Source organism: Brachycentrus maculatus, unplaced genomic scaffold (assembly GCF_059751285.1).
Source record: "Brachycentrus maculatus isolate JH-2025_06_01 unplaced genomic scaffold, ASM5975128v1 h1tg000285l, whole genome shotgun sequence".
In the NCBI taxonomy this organism is placed as follows: Eukaryota; Metazoa; Arthropoda; class Insecta; order Trichoptera; family Brachycentridae; genus Brachycentrus; species Brachycentrus maculatus.
Window position 1 is genome coordinate 733,533 of NW_028281036.1, and position 26,248 is coordinate 759,780.

General features: G+C 34.5%; 1 protein-coding gene across 1 annotated transcript in view; it reads left to right on the top strand.

Annotated features, from left to right (window-relative positions):
* The first annotated feature begins 6,358 nt into the window (after nt 1-6,358).
* The window catches only part of LOC148305118 (cytosolic 10-formyltetrahydrofolate dehydrogenase), a 30,372-nt gene continuing 10,482 nt past the window's right edge, over nt 6,359-26,248 (top strand). Inside the window, exons 1-9 of the mRNA XM_088267208.1 lie at nt 6,359-6,499; nt 6,624-6,765; nt 9,744-9,841; nt 18,979-19,115; nt 19,678-19,829; nt 21,298-21,416; nt 21,765-22,043; nt 23,177-23,781; nt 25,273-25,600. Coding sequence (XP_088123334.1) covers nt 6,428-6,499; nt 6,624-6,765; nt 9,744-9,841; nt 18,979-19,115; nt 19,678-19,829; nt 21,298-21,416; nt 21,765-22,043; nt 23,177-23,781; nt 25,273-25,600 — 1,932 coding nt within the window. The 5' untranslated portion in view covers nt 6,359-6,427. The remainder of the gene's footprint in view (nt 6,500-6,623; nt 6,766-9,743; nt 9,842-18,978; nt 19,116-19,677; nt 19,830-21,297; nt 21,417-21,764; nt 22,044-23,176; nt 23,782-25,272; nt 25,601-26,248) is intronic.

Sequence of the window (26,248 nt, forward strand, 5' to 3'; positions counted from 1 at the left end):
TGGCACCTTTTCTGCACTAATTTCAATGGCATTGGTACCAACTTACCAAAAATATGCAATATGTCAGTCTAAAACAAAATTGTTTCAAGGAATTGATAACTTTGAGTTACTTACTTCTGTTGCTTGGGACAGTTAAAATAAATATATGGTATATGAAATACAATTTTGATGAATAAATGTTGCGGTTTTAAATACTATTTTTAACTACTATTTATTATTTTTTTCAATAAATTTCATAACAAAATAATGTGTTGTTATTAATAACAATATTTTATAATTACATTTTTCTCCCTTTATTTTCTGTTGGTGCATACGTTGCAATCCACAAACATCAAAATGTTTTACCTTGTAGCAGACTCTATAAATATTATGTTTAGTAATATAACAGTTTTTAAGGACGGGAGTATCCATTTTGTTTATTTTAGTGTGATGGTTTACCAAAAGGTGATAAATAAATAATAATAATAATAATAAACCCTTATCAGCACCCCAATGGTGCATAGGGCACTGTGTCATATAAATGCAGTGTTATCTTGATCGTTGATACATGAAGGAAAGGTGATCAGCCCTCCTCTTCAGGTACCAGTCCATGGTAATTTGGAATAAATATTACAGTGAAAAAATCACTTATACTTATTTTACCCCCCTTGGGAATCGAACCCGGGACCTCCAGAACGGTAGCCGAGCGTGCTGACCATTACACTACGGAGGCGGACATTACAAACTAATATATTTTTTTTGTTGTGTCAGACAAATAAGTCTTTCTCTAATTTGACAGGCGCCATGGCGTTGGGTAGACGCTCGACTACGAAACTGGAGACGCACATTCGATACCCGCCAATTGCAAAATAAATTCAAGAAAGATTTATTTTCAATTGGTCTGAGTGTTTGTGATGTATTTTTCACATCTCTTTTCTCTTTCCCTACTATGCTACCTGCAGACAAGCCTCTAAAAGTAGAAGGCTTTGCTAGTCATCCCTTATTTTTTTTTTAAATACCATATCGGTCCACTACCATTATTATTTAAATATAAATGAAAATTGTCTGATGAATGATCTTTGTCCACCTCCATAGTGAAGTGATTAGCGCACTAGGCTACCATGCTGAAGTTTGATTCCCAAGAGAGTCCCAAAATAAATATTAGTGATTTGTCAGTCTAATATTTATTAAACAGTACCCTGGACTGGTACCTGAAGCACAGGCTGTTCACCTCTCCTTCGTGTATTTAACGATCGAGATACCACTGCGTTTGTATGACGCAGTGCCCTATGCACCATTGGGTGAAGTTAAGGGTTAGAAGAAGAATGTTCTCAAATAAATACACAATAAGACTGTATTTTTTCAAAAGAGGCACATTCGATACCCGCCAATTGCAAAATAAATTTTAAAAAGATTATTTTTCAATTGGTCTAGGTGTTTGTGATGTATTTTTCACATCTATCTTCCCTTTTCCTACTATGCTACCTGCAGACAGGCCTCTAAAAGTAGAGGCTCTGCTAGTCATCCCTTATTTTTTTAAAAAAATACTATATCGGTCCACTACCATTATTATTTAAATATAAATGAAAATTGTCTGATCAATGTTCTTTGTCTTTGTTTAATGAAAACATTAAACAGTTGGATTCAAGAATTCCACTATTTTACTTTAAAATATTTAGGAAATATTACTTCTTTATTCCATCTTAATAAATTGAGGGTATACCGCGTTGTTATGTAACATAAATTTTAAATAATATTTTAATAAACCTTGACTTTGGTGAACACTTACTGATATGGCGGCTATTTTTTATTATTTTCAATATGCTTACCATTTAACATTCACCTGACCTTGGTTTATCTTATAAATGAATAATCAAATAATAAAATTTTAATAAAAACAAAATATAATAATATCCAGTAATAACTCAGCAAAAATGGTAAGCTAACAAAGCCCATAAATATATTATATATAGCCCATACATATTTATATATTAATTTGATTTATTTGCCCTATTTTGATTCCTAGCCAATATATTTATGAAATCATTTTTATTATCTTAATATATTGGACATTAAAAATGAGAATATCAGTATAAAATATAATACATAGAGAAAAATATCAGAATTTTTTGTATTCCTCCGTGATAACATGTTACATAAAAGCATTATAATATAAAGTTATTCATTTGCAGCGACGGAAATAAATAAATTGTACAATAAATCGGGGATAGAATCACCAATACACAGACGTTTCTCAGAGTATGCGTGCGGGCCACACTTTACGTACATGCGCATGCGGCTTCATAATGTTTCGGTTAATCTCATTTTAGACAAGACATCATTCAGGATGGTTGTATCGGTACACTAGCTGTGGCAGATACTTACGATGTATTTTATTTTTATTTTTTAGGTACTTATCAGAGCTAACATTACAAAATTAATACATTTCAACTATGGTCAATAAAAGCAACATTTAGGAACATTCACATTTTTCCCGTTTTTTAATCACATTTTCATATGATGCACAAAATACATATCACCGGAGCGGGCGGAAGTTTAAGCATCGTAAGGGAAGGGTCTTGAGCTGTAGTAAATACATATCACCAAGAGGGAAAGGTTAACAGCAGATATGTCACGGTCATGTGTTTTAATGAATTGTGTTATGTCAAAAATGAATGAAGAAATGATAAAATGAAGGCGTCTGCCTCTGTAGTGTAGTGGTAGGCACGTTTGGTTCGATTCCTATGGAGGTTAAAATAAATATAGCTGATTTTTCATTCTAGTACTTATTTAATATCTCATCCTGGACTGGTACAAGAAGAGCTGATCAAGCAAGGTAGCCTTGATGCAATTAACAATCAAAATAACATTGCGACAATACAAACAGTGCCCTATGCATAATTGGGTGCATATTAGGGTTAAAAAAGATGATAATACAAACAAAAAAATCTTAAAAAACGGCACAGAGCATTATGTTTTACAACAATGTTTCAAAATGATATTAGAATATCACTTTGAAACATTGTATAACATTTTATTCTCCACCAATGCTTAAAAATGATACTAGCCTAATATCATTTTGAAACATTGTCCTAACATTTTGCTTTCCAACAATATTCCAAGATGATTCAAGTCTAGGTCTTGATTTGCCCAATTTCCTATACTCCAAGAAAATGGATGATACATTTATGCTTCTATAAAAAGCAAAATGTTAGTTACAAACTGGTTTTCAATTACCCAAGATAATGACAAAACATAAACAACAAATAACAGGACGTGAAACTAGTTTCAATGTTTTACTGATCCGGTTTGAACCAGTTTGCAAGGTGAAACATTCAATCAAATCTTTATTGGTACTCTGTCAATATTAATGAATTCATATTATTTTATAGGCATGCCAGCGTAATTCTTGGGCTGTTCAATCTATACCTGTAAGAAATATTAATTTATCTACTACTACTACCATCACGCCGTTTCGTCGCAGAGTTAGGTAGAGAGCATGGAATGCCACACTCTTCTGTCTTGACATACATTCTTCGCTTCCTTCACATCCATACATCTAGTCATACATGCCCTCCGATTATGCAGACTTTTGACACCACAAGATTTTAGGTTCTGATTGATTGTAATGAAGGTTTGATAGTCCCAAGAATTAACAGTAAGTATGGGAGTCGAATACTGTTTCCATTAACCTGTTTCGTCGCAGAGGTAGGTAGAGAGCATGGAATGCCACACTCTTCTGTCTTGACATACATTCTTCGCTTCCTTCACATCCATACATCTAGTCATAGATGCCCTCCGATTATGCAGACTTTTGACACCACAAGATTTTAGGTTCTGATTGATTGTAATGAAGGTTTGATAGTCCCAAGAATTAACAGTAAGTATGGGAGTCGAACACTGCAATATATCGTTCCAAACATTTTTAATTTGTTGCCGACGGAGGTTAGGGGTTAAAATAAAATATGGAACAAAGGCAAAATAAAGGAATGGGTAAATGATCAAGAATTAATTCTATGAAAATTGTAAAATAGTACATATTCTTAATTATCTCTCTCTTTTTTGTGTGTATATTAGGTTAAAATAAATAAAAACAATAAAAAATGTATGTAAAAAGAACTCCGCCAACAAGACGCACAAGGTGGCTTGGTGGGTCTCTGCAAAAAAATATTTTTAATATGTTTAAAATATTTCTTAAAATAAATGTATAGTATTAATGTAAATAAAAAAATAAAATAAAAGTCTTACAAACACCTTCTTTATTTATTTTTGCCTTAGTCAGAATAAATAAAAAATTTAAGTATTTATTCAGCTGGAAATGTTTGAGGAGCGTCAGAAAAGCATTCAGTGGTTAAAATGAGGCAAAATTGTTGGTAGCATGTGCATACTGAAAAGAAAGTTAACTGTTTTACATCAAGCTGAATAAATGGCGTATAATTATTACTCCAGTTTCTGGTAAAAACTAGTTTCTTGGGCAGCTGTTAGCTTCTTGATCTGGTAAAAGAGTAATGTGAATGATATGGACCACCAATCAAATATATTATAGTCTTATATAAATATTTAGAAATATCTTTAAAACTTGTAACTTAAAAAAAAATTTTTAACAAAAAAGGGAATTACAGCACTCATCCATACCGCACTTCTTAAACTATGACAAGGAAGAGCAACGGGAGGGAGATAATAAGGCAAGTTACACAAGAAAAAGTGAAGAAATGTTTGACACGGAAGCTGTAGCAAGTATTCACCATTCAAGCACAGTGTCTGCCTTAAATACATGCCTATAATGGGCTGACCAAGTGGATATTCCTGTGCCAGAGATGATGCTTTTACGTAAATTGCAAGACAAAGCTTTTATTTGTCATTAAATAAATCTCGAACACCTAAATATTTGATTTCTTTAAAAAAAATACATTTAAAATTTCAAAATACATAATTGTTTTATTTGATAAAAATACCCCACAGATTCTTTGTACTGTAATCCGAACGCTCCACTAGTCCGAACAGGGGGTAAATTTTCAGCGTTCGGATTGTAGAGGTCCTGCTGTATTTATCTTCTTATTTTTATTTCATACTATTTTTCTAGGCCTGAGTGACCCGTTGTTAAAAATAGATATCAAGTTTTGGTAGATTGGGATTGAACCCAGAAATTCTGACTTAGAATCTGTGACACTAAGAACGGGATTACAACCCAATACTTATCTTTGTATAATAGCGGTGAGATCATTCAACTATATCAGTCAACATTGATATCCTGGTGTGTCCCTCGTTTCTTACAATTTGTCTTTGGCTTGAGCTTTGATCATTCACCTTTCCACTTTTCCTCCCTCCCGTCGCTCTTCCAGGTATTTTTACAAATGTGGAATTTTGTGATTGGAACAGTAATTGCTTTGTAATACTTGTATATCGTAGTCGTACAGGAGAAAGTGACCAACTAACAAAACGTAAAATGTTCAGGATAGCCATTTAAGTCACTTTTGCTTGGCAAGAAAATAAACATCAATGCAGTTAGTCATTTTCAACAAGTCAATATATAATACTTCCAAGTTTAAAATCTTTTGGGATTTTTTTCAGGGCAATATTAATGCTAGTAAGATATCGAATAGTCAATGATCACATTTTTGTAAAAAATGCACTTTCTCCTGTATGACTACGATATGTGTATAACTTGATGGTACTGTTTTGTTAAATTCCCAAATAAAATAAAATACCGCAATAGACCCATTCAAATAAGCGGTGTCCTAATTATTTATTGAAATTCTTGTACAGAATATACATTACATTGGACGGGCTTATTGCTAAGAAGCAATGCCTTCCAACCACACAAAAACCAAATAGTGAATGTGTAGGTAGTGTAGCTTACACATCTGTTTTAAATAAATAGTGTTTGTGCATAAGTAAAAACATAAAATATAATAAATTAAACATGTGAAGCTTTTTACTAAAAAAATATATGTCCAAAGATCATTTGAATATTCATTACAATACCATATTTAAACATTTTGATGAATTATATAAATACAGATTGTAATAATGTAATTGCAAACATTTTTTCGTCTAATTAATTTTGAAAATAAAAATAAATAAAAAAATATCCGTGAAAAAATCCGGAACGCCGTTCCACCGCGTTACATTAAAGAAAATCCCTGGTTATTATGTAACTTAAAATTAAAATAGGGATTGCGTTGCCAGATTCGCCCGGTTTCCTCCACAGCTGATAGATAATGGAATTTGTGTACACAAACTGGGCAACACCGCCCGGCGCGAGTGTGTTAGCTTTTGATAAAACCTGTATAATGTACAATCAGTACAAACAAATTATTGCCTAACAACACTAGTTGAACTGTAAAAAATATCCAGCGATTCCGTATTCGGTCAATCATTTGTAAATAACCTCTCCCCGGCGACGGTCGACTCGCGTCTATAACTCGGAACCGATTTACATGCGTGCATGTCAAAAAACATCTTCAGACAAATCGGGACATATCTTTTGAAAATGCCGCCGATATCTATCTCCGAAGAGGTGAAATCACTAGATTTACATTTAACTCTATCGCGTGGACGTTCAAAAGTCCCTTACGATGTCGTTTTAATTCACGTTTATTATTATTATGCAGTCCTTGTTTCACTGACAGTTGTCATTTTAGGCGCCAAAACGCTCGCTGAGGATCGCGCTGATTGGTCAGAGCACATTTGCGGCGGAAGTTTTCAAATTATTGCAAAAAGATGGGCATAAAATTGTCGGTGTTTTTACAGTTTTGGACAAAGGAAATAGAGAAGATCCACTAGGTGAGTTAATATTTATGTAGTATTTATTAAAATTATATAAAATTATTTAATAAAAAAAATAAGCATCATTATTTGGTACGTGGGTCTGCGTATATATTATTTATTCTTTTTTCGTAGCTTTTAAATGTTTTGTAGTTGTTTTTTTTTTTAATCTAGTACCTACCGGTTTTTTTTAACGTAGGTACTTTTCAAAAAATATTTCTGGAAATAAATCAAATTATTTAGATTCACTAATTTAAATAAGTACATATTACGCAAGCTAGTACGATTACAGGTATGCAACCCCGTGTGTACATATAGCAATAATGTTATTCATCCTGTGCTTCTTCATTTTCGTCATCTGCATCCCAAAAAATATATTTCACTCCCAAATTCCCAAACTTTGCTTTAATATAATTAATTTTCAAGTTAACACCGCGTATTGACGTGATGCAGTGCCCTATGCACCACCTGAGTGCAGATAAAGGTCAAAGAAGATTTATTTTTTATTGAAATTCATTTCATTCTAACCATTATCCGCACCCAACGGTCCATAGGGCACTGCATCGCATTGACGTAGTGTTATCTTGATCGTCACTTACATGAAGGCAAGGTGACCACTCCTGCGCTTCAGGGAACAGTCCAGGGTAATATAAAGTGTGTAAAATCACTAATATTTTTTTCACCCCCTCCCCTCTGGTAATCGAACCCGTACCTTCAGTATGGCAGCCGAGCATGCTGACCATTATTGAAAAGGGTATTTAATATTTGCCATAAATCTAAGGTTTAAAAAAAATACTATTTTAATGGCTTAATATGTATTTTGAACTATTTTTATTTAATTTTTATTATATAAAAAAATAGAGTTCAAATTGATATTTCACTAATTTAGCTATGGAAATGGATAAATAATTGAAATAAAAATGGATATTTGTGCCGCTAGTTTGTTTTGATTAAAAAGGTATGGACACATCGCTCACTCCTTTCAAGAACGTCATAAATCAAAAATCGTCAATTTTGAGTTGTGCATGTTTTCGTAATGCCCAGAAAATGTACTACATCCCAGCAAAAGCGGCATATTTTAAACTTAACATTTACCCGCTACAGGGCGTTATTTTTGTGTTAATTTTGCATTTTGAAGAAAAGGTATTGTTTAATTATTTTTTTAAATATACTAAATATTTTTCAAATGGAAAAAAAATATTCAGGTTTTACTTAAAAAGATCTATTACACAGTAAAAAGTTAAATAAGTGGCTCGATATTTATTTTTAATACATTGTATTTTATGTTTGAACTTTAAAAACGTTCTCCTGAAAAATCAAGTTTTTTGATTTATGACGTTCTTGAAAGGAGTGAGCGACATGATTATTGTGCTAGACAGATGAATGATTACTACATCCTGTTTATTTAGAAATTATTTGTTACTAAAAAAAGGTATACTTAGAAAAAAAACCTTATAAAACCAAAGAAATGTTGACAAAGAATGATTGAATTTTATTTAAAAAATGAATATTTGTAGTTTTTAATCAACAACTAGGCTAAGTAAGCCCCATAAATGCCCAAACTTCCATATTCTTCTTCATCTATGTTGAGATGTCAAAAAATAATATGAAAAAAAATCTGTAATTAAAAATTATCCAGATTTGCAAACAAGTATTTGTACACACTCAAAATGTTGTAAATAAATTATCTGGTCAAATTATAAGCTAAAATAATAAAATGGAAAGGATATTTTCTGGCGTTTTCTCATGTATGTGATTATAATTCAGGATTCGGACTTCACATACAAATAAAAGAGTTTCTGCTCAATGAAAAAGCTTCTTCATCTCACCAATAGTCTGTAGTGAAAATTCTAGTGATTCAAGTACAGTTTCGAAATTGGATTATACAATATATCGCTCACTCCTTTCAATAACGTCATATATAAAAAATCAACAATTTTCAGTTGTGCATGTTTTGGGAATGCCCAAAAAATGTACTATATCCCAGGAAAAGTGGCATATTTTAAACTTAATATTTTCCCGATACAGGGCAGAAAGTGTTGTTTTTTCATTTTGAAGAAAAGGTATTGTTTAATTATTTTTTTAATTGCACAATTGAAAAAACATTCAGGTTTTACCTAAAAAGATTTGCACAGTAAAAAGTTCAATAAGTGGCTTCATATTTATTTTTAATACATTTCATTATATTTTTAAACTTTAAAAACGATCTCCTGAAAAGTCAAGTTTTTTGATATTTCACGTTGTTGAAAGGAGTGAGCGATATATAGAACTTCCAAGAATTTGAGTAGTGTGGTTGTCAATCATGAGTAGAATTGGTAAATGTTAAACGTGTGTAAAGTGATCACTTAAACCAGCCTATATGACGGTCATAAGCCCCGTAAATGCCCAGACTTCCATATTCTTCATTATCTTTGTTGAGATGTCAAAAAATAAAATGAAGTAAAATAAACTTTAAAAAAATATTTTTTGACATCTCATCAAAGATGAAGACTTTCACTTTACACATGCGTAAAATTCACCAATTCTACCCATTATTGACAACCACACTACTCAAATTCTTGGAAGTTCTACATATATATATATATATATATATATATATATATGAACCAATTTTTTTAAACATTCATTGTTCTTGAATCACTACAACTTCACTAGAGACATCTATTGGTGATCACTTAAACTAGCCTATGACGGTTGTCAACCTCGTAAATGCCCAGACTTCCATATTCTTCTTTATCTTTGATGAGATGTCAAAAAATAATATGAAAAATACTCCTACGATTGGAGATAATCCAGATTTGTGAACAAGTATTTGGACACACTCAAAATAATGTTAACTTAAAACTCATTATTATTCACTTTTGCGAATGCATTCCTTTCTAATCATACGTTTCTGCAGTCAAATGTGATTTACCTTTCTCTTTTAGCCATTAACAGCAATGGATATACATTGTAAGTACCGATAATTTTAAAAGTATGTATAATTATTTTTTTAGCCACAATTGCAAGAGTGAATGAAACGCCCGTGTTCAAAGTGAAAGCATGGCGATCGAAGGGAGTCGCCATACCAGAAATAGTAGCGGACTACAAATCTGTGAGTTTTAAATTCCAACTTTCTGCTGTTGGGTTCTTTTCCAAATTGAGAATTTGTCAGACGCCAATAGTACATAATATATAGGGGTGTATATATTCCACATAGGCAGAAAAGCAGTGCCTATCCTAACTTACCCGCGTGACATTTAAAAACATTTTTAATTTGTTGCCGACGGATGTTAGAGGTCAAAATAAAATAAGGAACAAAGGCAAAATAAAGGAATGGGTAAAATTGATTAAGTGTTAATTTTATGAAAATTGTAAAATGTTTATATTCTTAATTTTTCTCTCTTTTTTTTGTGTGTATATTAGGTTAAAATCGTTAAAAACAATAAAAAATGTATTTAAAAAGAACTCCACCGACAAGACACACAAGGTGGCTTGGTGGATCTCTGCAAAAAAAATGTTCTAAATATGTGAAAAAAAAAACAACCAGTACCTACCCTAACTAAGTAGTACCTAGCTTACCTTACTACCTCAAATTAAATGAATTAGTGTAGGCAGTCCAGGTAAGTAGTAAGATAATTTAGGTACTACTACTTAGTAAGGTAGTGTAGGTACTGGTTGCCTTTTTATATGTCACGTAGGTAAGTTAGGAAAGGCACTGATTTCTGCTATATGGAATGCACGCCCCTGCATTCAGCGCAGACAAGGTTCATTGTTTATTTATAATTACAACTTTAAAGATTTATTTTCATTCCATATTTGATGTATTGTTTTATTTTGATAAATTTTTCAGTAATTATAGTCTTCTGAAAACATGTTATATGGAAATAGTCAGTTTTCGCAAAGAACCCCGCAGTTCACTTTTATTTGAATTATTTGATCTTCATAATGGACATTAGGGTATTATCACTCGGGAGGAATATCTAATTTAACATACTCAACCTTTATAGGATTGTGTAAGACTCGTTTTGTGTTTAAAACAGCCGATATAATCAATATTTTCATTCATCATTTTCTTTGGCGAAATTCGCATTGGTAAAAATGTTGTTTTCGTAAGTTGGTAACGAATGACGTCACAGAAGCGAATCCACACTACTACTATTACATCTCTATAATGCAGATAAATAAAGGGATACGCCCCATAACACACCCGATGATGTAAAATTTTATGACATATAGCGGTGTCCGTTTTTCGTTTTATTCAAATATCTAAAGTTTAAACCTTCATATCTCCCTTACTTCTCTATAGATTTCATTAAGAATGTTACCGATAGTCTTGTGATTTTTCATATTATTTTACTAGCCAATAATAACACATCATGAGAATGATCCATTGCACTTTGAAATATTTATCATTTTCTTATTTTCACTGCTGGCAACATTGCCGACACATCGCTTTAACTTAGTAATTATCATGTTAAATAGTCGAAATTTAGATGTTGAAAAATCCTGACTTTATTATATCAACATACCTCTAACAAGTACTGCACATTTTCGAATAAAGTTGTTTGCGTCAGTGCTGTATTCAAAAATATTTCACTAAAGCAGGTGTTTTAGAATATTATTTAGATTTACAATTTACACATGACAGTGAAAATTTATCTTGTGATGTAATTTTGTTGCCAAGGCATTTGAAACGACAGATGAAAGACAGCTGAAAACGTTGACCAATCATTTAGAGCAGGCCTGGCCAACCCAAATAGCATCCCGGGCCGCATCGATGACATAAAATTTCCCCAAGGGCTACATACTGACATTAGAATTTTTTTATAGTAAAGAATATAATATCATACTTATTAATTTTTTATAAGTACATATTATATATAATGTTGATGAAATGAAATATTTGGGCATAATACTAGATTCAAAATTGACATTAAATGCAAATTTTGAACACGTTAATAAAAAAATATCAAAAAAAATATTTTTCCTTAGTAGATTAAGGAATAAATTAAATAAAGATACTGCAGAACTAATTTACAAAACAATCATTCTTCCACACATAGATTACTGCTCAACAGTGTTATTTTTAGCAAACGAAGGAAATCTAAATAAACTAGAAATTGCACAAAATAGGGCGATGAGAATAGTTCTTGGGAAGAATAAATATAGCAATGTAAAAGGAATGAGAGATGAACTAAAATGGTTATCTGTAAGAAGAAGACTTAAATTTAATATGTTGATATTTGTACATAAATTTTTTCACGATAAGTTGCCAAAATATTTTAAGGATAAAGTTGTCTTAAACAAAAATTGTCACGAATATGCTACTAGACAAAAGGATAAAATAAGACTACCATTATTGAAAAGAGCTGAGTCGCAAAATTGCTTGATGTATAAGGGTTTAAAAATGTATGATGAGATGCCTGAATGTATGAAGAATGAAAAGTGTCTGAAAGAATTTAAAAATAAATGTCTAAGTTACTGTAAGGAAATGTAAATATATAAAGATGATGTAAATGTATATACATAATAGTTTATATTAGTTTTAATATAAGCTAACTTAAGAAATAAATAAAAATAAAAAATAATAATAATTTGAATGCGGAGGTAATCAGAAAGTAAAATCATGGCAATTATGAAGAAAGAAAACATTACTACGACCAGAAGAGAGTGGAAAACATACAATGAACCAACAAAAAATGTATTGGTATAGTAATAAACATTAAGAAAATTTTAATAATAATAATAATAATAAAACCCTTATCCGCACCCCAATGGTGCATAGGTGCATTGTGAATTACACAGAAGTATGATTCATTTTACGATTCATAAAAAAATTAATATGTGGTAAAATCTATCCATTTTTAATTAATGTTTTACTTAGTAAATACCACTATTTCTTCAAATCTGCTGTGACACGTGTTTCGATGCATTCCGCATCATTTGGTGTTTCGATGCATTCCGCATCATACGGTGTTTGAAAATGATTCGGAATGCATCGAAACACGTGTCACAGTAGATTTTAAGAAATAGTGGTATTTAAAAATAGGGCAATGCGTCATATAAACGCAGTGTTATCTTGATCGTTTACACATGAAGGAAAGGTGATCAGCCCACCGCTTCAGGTACCAGTCCAGGATAATATTGAATAAATATGACAGTGAAAAAATCACTTCTATTTATTTTACCCCCCTTGGGAATCCAACCCGGGACCTCCAGAACGGTAGCCGAGCGTGCAGACCATTACACTACGGAGGCGGACAAACTGGTTTAGTAATAAACATTAAGAAAATTTTAACAATCAATATTATTAATTAGGACATATGAATCAAACAATAATAATATTTTTAATAGATTTATATTATCCACTGACACTTCGTGATGGAATTGCATTTTTAATTTATTATTAGATTAAAACCAATATTTTTAGCTTTTCCACTTTTTTATTTGACCAGCGACCGGGTTTCGTCGTTACCGACATCATCAGACTGGTGAGAGGCTATACAAATTGTTATGTTATATATAAAAGAAGGCAGGAGTTGATAACCATGATTTGATATAATTTTTAAAAAATTATATCAAATCATGGTTATCAACTCCTGCCTTCTTTTATATATAACATAACAATTTGTATAGCCTCTCACCAGTCTGATGATGTCGGTAACGACGAAACCCGGTCGCTGGTCAAATAAAAAAGTGGAAAAGCTAAAAATATTGGTTTTAATCTAATAATAAATTAATAACATTTTTGTTTTAATAAAAACCAATTTATAAATGACAACTCAGTTTGAGATTTGAGTTTCTCTTCGCTTACTTAATTTTTCTAAATCTATTTCAACAGTTGAAGTTGCACACTTAGACTGGTTTTCGAGATTTTTTGAGATTGCGTTAAATTGGCGATGCTGAAGCTCGTGCAAATGGATATTGTTCACTGTTTTTATAACAACATGCATGACTTGGCTCATAGAATACTTGAGGGCATAAATTTTGTTGATGCATCAAACCGTGTATCACAAATATATCTCTGATATAAAAATATATTCTTCATACATGGCCGCAGGCCGCACGTAAGGGCGTCGCAGGCCGCATACGGCCCGCGGGCCGCGGGTTGGCCACCCTTGATGTATACAATGGAAATTTCCACAAATTCTGTACAGATTTTTTTTAAATTAATATTTATTTATGACTTTTTTTGTCCGCCTCTGTAGGGTAGTGGTCAACACGTTTGACTACTGTGTTGGAGGCCCCGGGTTCGATTCCCAGAGGGGTCAAAACAAATGTGAATAATTTTTCACTCAAATATTATTTAATATTACCCTGGACTGGGACCTGAACCGGAGGGCTGATCACCTTACCTTCATGTATTTAACAAACAAGATGACACAGCTTCTATACAATGCAGTGCTCTATGCACCATTGAGTGCAGATAAGGGTTATACAGGATTATTTATCCTACGGATTATATAATTTTTTTAATTGATGGCGCCAATATCAGCCATGCTTCTAGATCTATTGAATTGCCAATTGTGAAAGGGATCCAAGAGCATTGCATATCGCTCACTCCTTTCAAGAACGTCAGAAATCAAAAAACTCGATTTTTCAGGAGAACGTTTTTAAAGTTTAAAAATATAATACAATGAATTAAAAATAAATATCAAGCCACTTACTGAACTATTTACTGTGCAACAGATCTTTTTAGGTAAAACCAGAAGGTTTTTTCTCCACTTGTAAAATATTTAGTTTATTTAAAAAAATAATAAAACAATACCTTTTCTTCAAAATGCAAAAACAACACTTTCTGCCCTGTAGCGGGTAAATATTAAGTTAAAAATATGCCACTTTTGCTGGGATATAGTACATTTTCAGGGCATTCTGAAAACATGCACAACTGAAAATTGACGATTTTTTATTTATGACGTTCTTGAAAGGAGTGAGCGATATATAAAAGTTCCAAAAATTAATGCAATATGGATGTTCAATAATGGGCATAATGGCATACATTACATTAGTGTATTATTTCCTTATGCATTGTCAGTTTTAGAAAATGTTTATATGTTAAATGAAAAAATTACGTAAATGTTTTTCCTAAGTAATCAATAAATCAAAATAAAACAGATAATATTGTTTTGAAATGAAAAATAATGAATTGACGAGATTAAAAGTTCAAATGGATATTAAAAAGGTTAAAAATATACGATATTTTAATGAAGGTTATTTGATAGTATGTAATAATTATAATTTTGTTTTTTTTTCTTCTTTTATCTGCACCAGTGATGTAAAATGGGGAGCTGCATTAGAATGATCGGTGCTTTCTTGATTGTGAATTACACAGAAGTATGATTAATTTTGAGTGCTGGGAACAAAGTGAATGGTGCACTGAAATCAGTAATAGCAAATAAAAACCTATCAGCGGAAGCTAAACTAGCAGTGCACAAAGGAGTCCTGGTTCCAACTCTAATGTATGAAAGTGAAACATGGAGTTGGCAAACGAAGGATGAAAGTAGACTGAATGCAGTCGAAATGCGATCTCTCAGAAGAATGTGCGACAAAACGATGTATGATAGATGTGCGAATAGTGAAATAAGGAAGGAATGCAAAGCTGAGATAAGCATTATCGATAAAATTAAGAAAGGTGTGTTGAGATGGTTTGGACATGTAGAACGAATGAGTGAGGAAAGAACGGTAAAACAAATTTATGCGGCGAATGTTAGTGGGAAAAGAAGCAGAGGAAGACCGAGAAAAACATGGCACGATCAGGTATGCCAAATACTTGAAAGTGGTCAGGTTAGTCGTAACAATCGGCGGGTATGTATGAGGAGATACATGAACGTGGAAGAGGCGAAGAATGTTTGCAAAGACAGAGTGGTGTGGCGCTCTATTCTCTCTGCCTACCCCTGCGGAGAAGCGGCGTAATGGTTCGTAAGTTAGTTAGTTATGATTAATTTTACGATTCATAAAAAATTAATATGTGGTAATATTTATCCATTTTTAATTAATGTTTTACTTAGTAAATACCACTATTTCTTAAAATCTGCTGTGACACGTGTTTCGATGCATTCCGCATCATTTGGTGTTTCGATGCATTCCGCATCATACGGTGTTTGAAAATGATTCGGAATGCATCGAAACACGTGTCACAGTAGATTGTAAGAAATAGTGGTATTTACTAAGTAAAAAAATTAATGATAATTATGCTGACCTTTTCTTGGATATCATATATGTAGTAGTATTTTCACCATGTGGTATTTAAATGCGCTAACCACTCCACTATGGAGACATTGTAACTGTCCCGTGTTCAAAGCCACTTATTTGATTATTATTATGGGTGTTTTTTACGCCTGAGGACCGCTGGCGACGGGGTTTTATAATTCGCTCACTCCTTTCAAGAACTTCATAAATCAAAAATCCTCAATTTTCAGTTATGCACGTTTTCGGAATGCCCAGAAAATGTACTTTATCCCAGCAAAAGAGGCATATTTTTTAATTAATATTTACCCGCTATAGGGCAGAAAGTGTTGTTTTTGCATTTTGAAGAAAAGGTATTGTTTATTAATTTTTTTAAATATATTAAATATTTTTCAAATGGAGAAAGAACCTTCAGGTTTTACCTAAAAATACCTGTTTCACAGTAAAAAGTTTAATAAGTGGCTTGATATTTATTTTTCATACATTATATTATATTTTTAAACTTTAAAAACGTTCTCCTGAAAAATCAAGTTTTTTGATTTATGACGTTCTTGAAAGGAGTGAGCGAATTGTGTACATATAGTTAAGACCTTAACAAAGATATTGGTACATAATATTCATATAAAAACATAAAATGATTCCTTCTTTTCTGACTTTGAAATGAGGCCGTCGCAGAAGGTAAAAATACCCTTCCCATCCTTAAGCATCAATCGAACAAACTGTAAGAAACACCTTTCCAGTTCTTAGTGTGTTAAGTGATTATCGCTTTGGCTACCATGCTGAAGGTTCCAGATTCAATTCCCAAGGACATAAAAATTTCATGGAGATTTTTCTCTCTAATATTTATTTAACCTTACCTTCTACTGGTACTTGAAGCGCAGGACCGATCACCTTCATATAATTATCGTTCAACTCAACAATATATCAATCTGATGTAGTACCCTATGCACCATTGGGTGCGAATAAGGAACAGTAGTTTATTTATAATTTAGCTTTTACATTCTACTTTATCTTGTAAAATATGTATTCTTTCGTATTTCTCTCACTTATTGAATGGCTAAAGTTCAATGGCCAACTAAAATTAAATTAAAAGCAAATCAACTAGATTTATTTTCTTTATAGTATCTATAACATCTCTCTCACTATCTTTTCTCATCTTATCTCCATTCTCACTTTATTCCATCTTAAAATATCCTTGTTTCGAACTCTCTCAATACACCATGTTTTAACGATTCTCACCACATTTAAAATGCATATTTTTTATTTAAAAAAAGGTCATAATAATTCACCCTATATATGTACAAAACAAGATAAGTGTTATTATCAATGTATTCAAAAGTATTTGGTAATTTTGAGATGTTGTTTCGTCACTGGCGTGATAGTATGATTATGAAAGCTCAGGTCAACAAGGTTGACATTATCTTTTTAATTTTATTACTCTGTTTTTTAAATTGTATTTTTAGCTCTCAATTGTGATGTGTCACTTTTTATCTACGGAAAATTTAGATTTGTTTATAATATCTCTTTATTATGACACCTATTTATTTAAAAATTATCATTCAATGTAATTATTTGTTGCTATGCTTTGCGGCCATCTTTATTATAATATTTGATAATTAACTATTATAATATTTGTATATTAACTATTAACTATTAACTATTAACTATTAACTATTATTTGTATATTAACTATATTAACTATTATAATGTATATTAACTATATTAACTATTAACTTATGTATGGAAGCGAAGCATGGAGTTGGCAAAAGAAGGATGAAAGCAGACTGAATGCAGTCGAAATGCGATCCCTCAGACGAATGTGTGGCAAAACGATGTTTGATAGATGTTCGAATGATGAAATAAGGAAAGAATGTAAGGCTGAGATAAGCATTATCGATAAAATTAAGAAAGGTGTGTTGAGATGGTTTGGACATGTGGAGCGTATGAGTGAAGAAAGAACGGTTAAACAAATTTATGGAGCGAATGTAGTTGGAAAAAGAAGCAGAGGACGACCGAGGAAAACTTGGCACAATCAGGTATGTCAAATACTTGAAAGCGGCCGGGTCAGGAGTCGTAATAATCGTCGGGTATGTATGAGGAGATGCATGAATGTAGAAGAGGCAAAGAATGTTTGCAAAGACAGAGTGGTGTGGCGTTCGATTCTCTCTGCCTACCCCTGCGGGGAAGCGGCGTGATGGTTAGTTAGTTAGTTTTTATATTTATAATTATTATAATATTTGATAATTAACTTATATGAAAAATATAATAAATAAAAACTTTTCAATATTTCTTGTACAGAAAATATGCACATCTGCAGGCTTATTGCCAAGAAGCAATATCTTGCAACCATAAAAAAACCGACAGTAATACTGGTCAAAGTTTGAAGCCTATACAGTGGTTTGAAATTAGCCAGGAGATAGTGTTTGTGCATAAGTATAAACAGACATAAAAACATAAATTAAAATTAATTGCAATGTGAATAATCAGATAATTATGAATGATCATGAACGTCCTTGGGACGTTGAAGGGTGTAGAGAGAGTAGAAGCTCTTTTTATAAGTGGGAACATAGACAATAGGGGAGAAGCTTCAGTCATTTTCATATTGCTAATGACTTTTCTAACTAACACACTTCGGACGGCAAAGTTATTTCTACCCGTTTGGTCGATTGATGCTTATAGACAGGAAGGGTATTCTTACCTTCTGCGCCGGCCTCATTCCATAGGCACAAAAGATGTCCAATGTTTTTATATGAATATTATATAGGCACCATTCTCTTTGTTAATGTCTTAACTATGTGTACATAATTATCAAATCCCGTCCGTCAAAAACAGTCTGTAAAAATACCTGTCCGAAATGTGTTGATAATTTTTAGGATTTCTGCATTATGTTGTTACATGTGAGATTGTTGGCTATTAAATATTATTATATATGAAATATTATATCCGTATATTTGAAAATGATACGGAAAGCATAGAAACATGTGTCACAATAGATTTTTAGAAACAGTGATATTTACGAAGTGAAATTAAAATTTAAAAAATAAAAAATAACTGTCATTCTAGGTTGGGGCAGAGCTCAACGTGCTACCATTTTGCAGCCAGTTTATCCCCATGGAAGTCATCAACCTCCCAATCTACCAGAGCATCATCTACCATCCTTCACTACTCCCAAGGCACAGGGGGGCTTCATCCATCTCATGGTAGGACAAAGTCACTTTCGTCCTCTTTGAAATTCTTTTTCTTCCTCTTCTAAACCTTATCTGCAGCCAATGGTGCATAGGGCACTGAATCGTATCATCCCATTCTCATACAGGTATATATTAGGACCCCCTGTATAATCTTTTGTGAACAATTTGATCAAATTAACTCTCTTCTGCTTGGTGTAGGCCTTGTGGCCTGTTTTTAAGATGGATTAGCCTCCTGCAGTGTTGATTCCCAGTGTTGATGTTAATCTATATCTTTGGTGGTCTGCCCGGGAGTCATCTACCTTAGGGTTGGCCGCGCAGCGCAATGTGTGGGAGTCTGGATGGTTCCATCCTCCTCACATACACCATTATATATTATGCGCCACATACCATTGTCTACTTCGTTGTCTTCCCCACCTAACGATGTCTTGGATCACGCATATTTCTCTTATATTGGTGTTCCTTATTCTATTTTGTAGACTCTTGCCAGATGTGCTCCTTAGAGTCCCAAAAACTTTATTATTTACAATTCTTAAAAGGTTGTTTAAAATTTATATTTATACATTTATTTTTGAAGGACGCTTATTGAGGGCGATACAGTCGGCGGGTTGTCGATCTTTTGGGCCGACGATGGACTAGATACGGGACCAATCCTTCTACAAAAGTCTTGTTCCATCACACCGGATGAAACTGTGGACACCCTCTACAACAGATTCTTATATCCTGAAGGTACTTTCATTTACTTAGATTTTTTTTGAAAATCCTAAACTCTGATTTTATTCATAATCTAGTAATCTTACTGATGGCAATATCTACCAGTTTGATATACATCAGAATGCAGTACTTTTTCTCATGTGATGTGGACTAATTGCTGACATTAGTTAACTAGATGCTGAAGTTTCATTTCACGATCACATAGAGGCAGTCAGTGGTAATGCATTGAAAATGCTAGGATTTGTTCTGGGTACTGCCAGGGTTTTCGAAAATACCCGCGTGCTGAGAACTCTTTATAACTCCTTGGTGCGAAGTAGACTCGAGAGTGGCTCGATGATCTGGGGGCCACACGAGCTTAAGTACTCTCTTATGGTAGAGAAAGTCCAAAAGAAGTTTTTGAGGTATCTCCACATGAGAGAGTACGGATATTATCCTTGGCTCTACCCGACCCAGTTTCTCCAGGGTATGCTTGGCTACAATAGTTTAGAGACTAGAAGGAATGTGTATTTAATTACGCATTTTTATCGATTGTTGCGCGGCATGATCGGTAATCCTGAAATTATCCGGAGCATTGGTCTGTATGTTCCCGATAGTTACCTAAGACAGCGTCGACATAGATTGTTTCACATTTCTATACACAGGACCAACCTGCCGATGGTTATGCCTGTAGGAAGAGCTACCGCTATGTTGAACAATATCACATTGGATATTGATCTGTTCCATGTGTCCGAAGGAGTTTTCCGAAGCGGGATTCTTCTACACCTTTAAGTCTTCTTGCTTACTTTTACTTTTAATATATACGCCTTGAATATTGTTTGTTATGTATATATTATTTTTTTATTGAATAAATTGAATTGAATTGAATTGAAAAAGTTAGTCAACTAGATACTGAGTTAGTTAAACTAGAAGCTAAAGTTATTCAATTAGATACCGAGTTGGTAAAGTAGATGTTAAAATTAGTCAACTAGACACTGAGTTAGTCAACTAGATACCGAGTTAGTAACTAGATGCTGAAGTAATTAAATGAGTTATTGAAGTTAGTGAACTAGATGTTGAAGTTAGTCAACTAGATTTTGAAGTTAGTAAAATAAATATATTATTAGATTAAAACCAATATTTTTAGCTTTTCCACTTTATTTACACTTTATTTTATTGACAAATAAAGTGGAAAAGCTAAAAATATTGGTTTTTAATCTAATAATATATTAAAAATGCAATTCCATCACGAAGTGTCAGTGGATAATATAAATCTATTAGTAAAATAAACGTTGAAGTTAGTGAACTACATGTTGAAATTAGTAAACTACATGTTGAAGTTAGTAAACTGCATGTTGAAGTTAGTAAACTACATGTTGAAGTTAGTAAAATAGATGTTGAAGTAAGTGAACTAGATAATGAAGTTAGTGAACTGAATGACAAAATTAGTAAACTAGATACTGTATGTGATTCATTGGATATTTTATGAATGTTATTTTGTTTCTAGGTATCAAAGCACTATCCCAGTCTGTCAACATGATAGCCAATGGAACTGCGCCTCGTATAGTGCAACCTACAGAAGGCGCTTCATATGATCCGGCACTCTTCAAACCCGAGACGCATATGGTTTGTTAAACTTTTTTTTTCTAAAAAAAAAAAGAAAAAAGTCCCTCTCGAAACACAAGAACTGTCTCTTTTTTAGAGTGGCTCCGCGCAACTATATTAACTATGTATATTATTAAATATTAAAATATAACAAACTAACTAATCGCCACGCAACTTTCCGCAGAGGTAGGCAGAAAAAATAAAACACCACTCCAATCTGTCTTGGTAAACAATCTTTGCCTCTTCCGCATTCATGCATCTCGTGGACAAATAACTTGCTTTTACACCCCACAAGTAGAATAAATTGAAAAAATACAAACTTTTCTTGTAGGTGATTGCTCATTTTGTTCAAAATTTATTTTGTTTTAGATCGACTGGTCCAAGAGTGGTCAAGACCTTCACAACTTCATCCGCGGGATGGACTCCGCCCCGGGAGCCTGTTCCTTCATTCGCCCGGAGATGAGCAACGGCGCCGACCTTGAATCCTCGCAGTCGGGAGATCAGAAGCTGGTGGAAGTCAGACTGTACGGGTCCAGCGTGTGGAACAAGGAGTTACCCGAAGGAGAGCCTCTTCAACTGGTCGGGCTGAAGAAACCCGCCATCGTGCATGATGCTGGATTACTGATCACCGCCAACGATGGAGTCTCCGTAAGTTGCACAAGCAAATAGGGGATCCAACCTCAAGTCCACCAGATATTCCAACTTATTATTCTTCCTCCATTGTTGAGCTCATTCACTTATTTCGTCCTTGTCAAAATATATCAAATGTCAAATATATTCCACTCTTATATTCCAGAATCTGGAGCGCAAGACTGGTCACTAATTTGATTATACTGATTATTTGTTGATACTGTGTCAATCGAGGACTCTGGACTTATCTTCTTCTTCTTCATGTGCCCCCTGACCTCCACTGCTGGATATATGCCTCTTCCTTTTCTTTCCATTTCTTCTGAACAGTCGCTGCTTTCAGACAGTTTTTACCTCCCACGGCGACTGTGTTGTCGGACCATCTCTTTTGGGGTCTTCTGACACCTCCTTTGTTCTCCCAAGGTCTCTATCGTAAAATTCTTGGGGTCCATCTTGAGCCTTGGCTTTCGGCAACATTCGCCTCTAACCCCTCCTCTACTCAGCGGCCAACTTCCAGCTTGCCACCTGAAGAAGCTGCACCATATCCTTTCTCACTTGGTCTTCCCACCTCCGTCTGGGTCTTCCTACTTTTCTCCTTCCGCCTGGGTGTCCAGTGATATTCTTTTAGGGACATAATAGTCTGGTATTACAAACAAGGACATTTGACCACAAAGTCACAAGAGATCAATGTTTAAGAGTATTATTATTTATCTTTGTTTTGGCTAACTGTTAATCCAACACTGCGATAACTTCTTCTTCTGTTCGTGTCATGTCAGGCCTTCCCCGATGTTGACTATCACCTGAGAGTAATTGTCCTTGTCACAACAACACAACAACGCCCCGACGGTCCCGATCCCCGTCCAATCTCGTATATTCCGGAGCCAGGAGATTTGTCTTCTGCCCACACCTCTTCCACCCTCTATTTTGCCTTTTATGATTAGGTGCAATAGATCGTACTTCTCTCCTCTCAGCACATGCCCCAGTTAGGACACCTTCCGGACCTTGATATCAGTCAGCAACTGTCTCCCTGCTCTTGCTCTTTGGTGCACATTTTTATTGAACCATATCGGTCCATGGAATGTGTAACATTCTACGATGTAGCCACATTTCGAATGCCTCTAGTCGCAATTACTAAAAAATCAAATTTATTTCAGATCAACATTCAAAGAATGAAAGTCAATGGAAAAATGGTCGCCGCGAATAATTATTTCAAGGGTCAGGGGTCCAAATCAAGCTTGGAGCTCACGAGCGAAGAGTTAGAGATGAAAGAGAGCATCAGAACCATTTGGAACTCCATTCTGAGAATAGATATCGAAGATGACACCGACTTCTTCGCTTCCGGGGGCGGATCGATGGACGTCGTGAGGTTAATCGAAGAGATCAAAGACGCTTTCAACTTTGAACTTCAAAACGAAGATGTGTTCATGAACACGTCGTTCGAGGAATTCATAGTCGCCGCCACACTCAAGTCCAGGGGCGGAGACAGCAAAAAGGAAATCTCCTACGACGGCTGCGAGATGTTTGTCAACAAAATGAAGGTCAAATTCCCCACGCAGCTCTTGATTGATGGGGAGTTTGTGAACTCCGACAATGGCAAGACCTTACTCATTGTCAACCCGACCGATGAAACAGAGATCTGCAAAGTGCAGTCGGCGTCGATTAACGATGTCGACCGCGCGGTGAAAGCGGCCAAGAAGGCGTTTGAAGAAGGCGAGTGGTCAAAGATCAGCGCCAGGGAGAGGGGACAAATAATTTACAAGTAATCCTCTTTTTATCTTCTTTTCTTTTGAGATATTTAATATATATTAGATTTATACTAGTCTGCCTCCGTAGCGTAATGGTCAGCTACCGCTACCGTACTGGAGGTCCCAGGTTTAATAACCAGGAGGGGGTCAAATAAATATATTAGTGATTTTTCACTCTAATATTTATTCAATAGTATCTTCATTACCTATTATTTATTATGTATTACCTTTCCTTCATGTGTTAACGATCAAGATAACACTGCATTTATATGATGCAGTGCCCTATGCACCATCGGGTGCGGATAAGGGTTTGAAGAAGAAGAAGATTACTATAGAAATAACTTACAATAGATAGTCTGTTTTGATTGAGACAGGAAAATTTTATGGAAAAAATCATACTAAGAATATAAAAAATATCACGGCTACCAATTTTGTGACCTAAGTCATTGTTCCGCAAAGTGTATGCAGCGGCACGCTGGTGTACCGAGGTGATTAGTTGGTGTGCCGCGGAAATTAGTTTACTTTTGTGAAAATAACACAATTCCTCCAATTTTTTTTTGTCTTTGCTCTGTTAAGTAGGCTCACATTTTGCATTAAACATAATTTCAATTTCAATTTCAATTTATTCAATTTATTCAACAATAAAAAAATAATAAATACATAACAAACAATATTCAAGGTGTAGAAGAATCCCGCTTCGGAAAACTCCTTCGGACACATGGAACAGATCAATATCCAATGTGATATTGTTCAACATAGCGGTAGCTCTTCCTACAGGCATAACCATCGGCAGGTTGGTCCTGTGTATAGAAATGTGAAACAATCTATGTCAACGCTGTCTTAGGTAACTATCGGGAACATACAGACCAATGCTCCGGATAATTTCAGGATTACATACAATAATAATAATAAAACATACTTAAGTGATATGTCGCTCACTCCTTTCAAGAACGTCATGAATAAAAAAACTTGATTTTTCAGTAGAACGTTTTCAAAGTTTAAAAATATAATACAATTTTTTAAAAATAAATATAAAGCCACTTATTGAACTTTTTACTGTGCATCAGATCTTTTTAGGTTAAACCTGAAGGTTTTTTCTCCATTTGAAAAATAACTAGTTTATTTTAATAAAAATTAAATAATACCTTTTCTTCAAAATGCAAAAAGAACACTTTCTGCCCTGTAGCGGGTAAATATGAAGTTAAAAATATGCCTCTTTTGCTGTGATATAGTACATTTTCTGGGCATTCCGAAAACATGCACAGCTGAAAATTGACGATTTTTGATTTATGACGTTCTTGAAAGGAGTGAGCGATATGTTAAATATGTTACCATAATACGTATAGTAAATATACCCCTCTGAATTTCTTAATTTGGTAGGTATACCTTGAATAGAAAATGTTTGCGGAACACTGGCCTAAGCTACTACATCTTGTATACCTTGTACCTAATGGCACTAACTAATTGACTGATCTAATATCCAATGGTGCCATTCTTCCCTCCAGATTGGCCGACCTGATGGATCAGCACAAGGAAGAACTGGCCACAATTGAGTCCATAGACTCCGGCGCGGTGTACACGCTGGCTCTCAAGACGCACGTGGGCATGTCCGTGGACACGTGGCGCTACTTTGCGGGCTGGGCCGACAAGGTGCACGGGTCCACTATCCCGGTGAATCACGCGCGCCCCAACAGGAACCTGACCTTCACGAGGAAGGAGCCGATAGGCGTCTGCGCCATCATCACGCCCTGGAACTACCCGCTCATGATGCTCAGCTGGAAGATGGCCGCTTGCCTCGCGGCGGGAAATACTGTAGTCATGAAACCGGCGCAGGTATGTTGGTTTTAATTTTGCCTTCTTTTTTTTCTTCTTATTATAGGCCTTGCGGCCTGTTTTTAAGAGCGATTAGCCTCCTGCGACGTCGATTCCCAGCTATCGACCCATCTCTTTGGTGGTCTGCCCGGGAGTCGTCTACCATGGGGTTGGCTATACAGTGCGATGTGGGAGAGTTTGGATGGTTCCATTCTCCTCACATGCGCATACCATTGTCTCCTTCGTTGTCTTCCCCACCTAACGACATCTTCGATCTCGCATATTTCCCTGATCTTGGCATTTCTGATTCTATCTCGAAGACTCTTGCCTGTTATGCTTCTTAGAGTCTTCATGTCTGACACTCTAAGCGGGTTTTTTGTGGTAGCAGTGTCTGCTCTACTTTGGATTCCATACGTCATGATGGGTCGGACACAAGTTTTGTAGATCTTGATTTTGTTGCCGATCTTCATCTCGGGGTTTTTCCATATAGCATTTTTCAGGCATCCTGAGATGGCTGCAGCTTTGTTCACTTGCCCCATCACTTGGCATCGCAGATCCGTTTGACCACACAGGTCCACACCCAGGTATTTAAACTTTTCCACCTGCTCTACCAAGACGCCATCCACAGTCACGCATCATCCCACTGGGATCCGAGATTCTTCTTTTTCT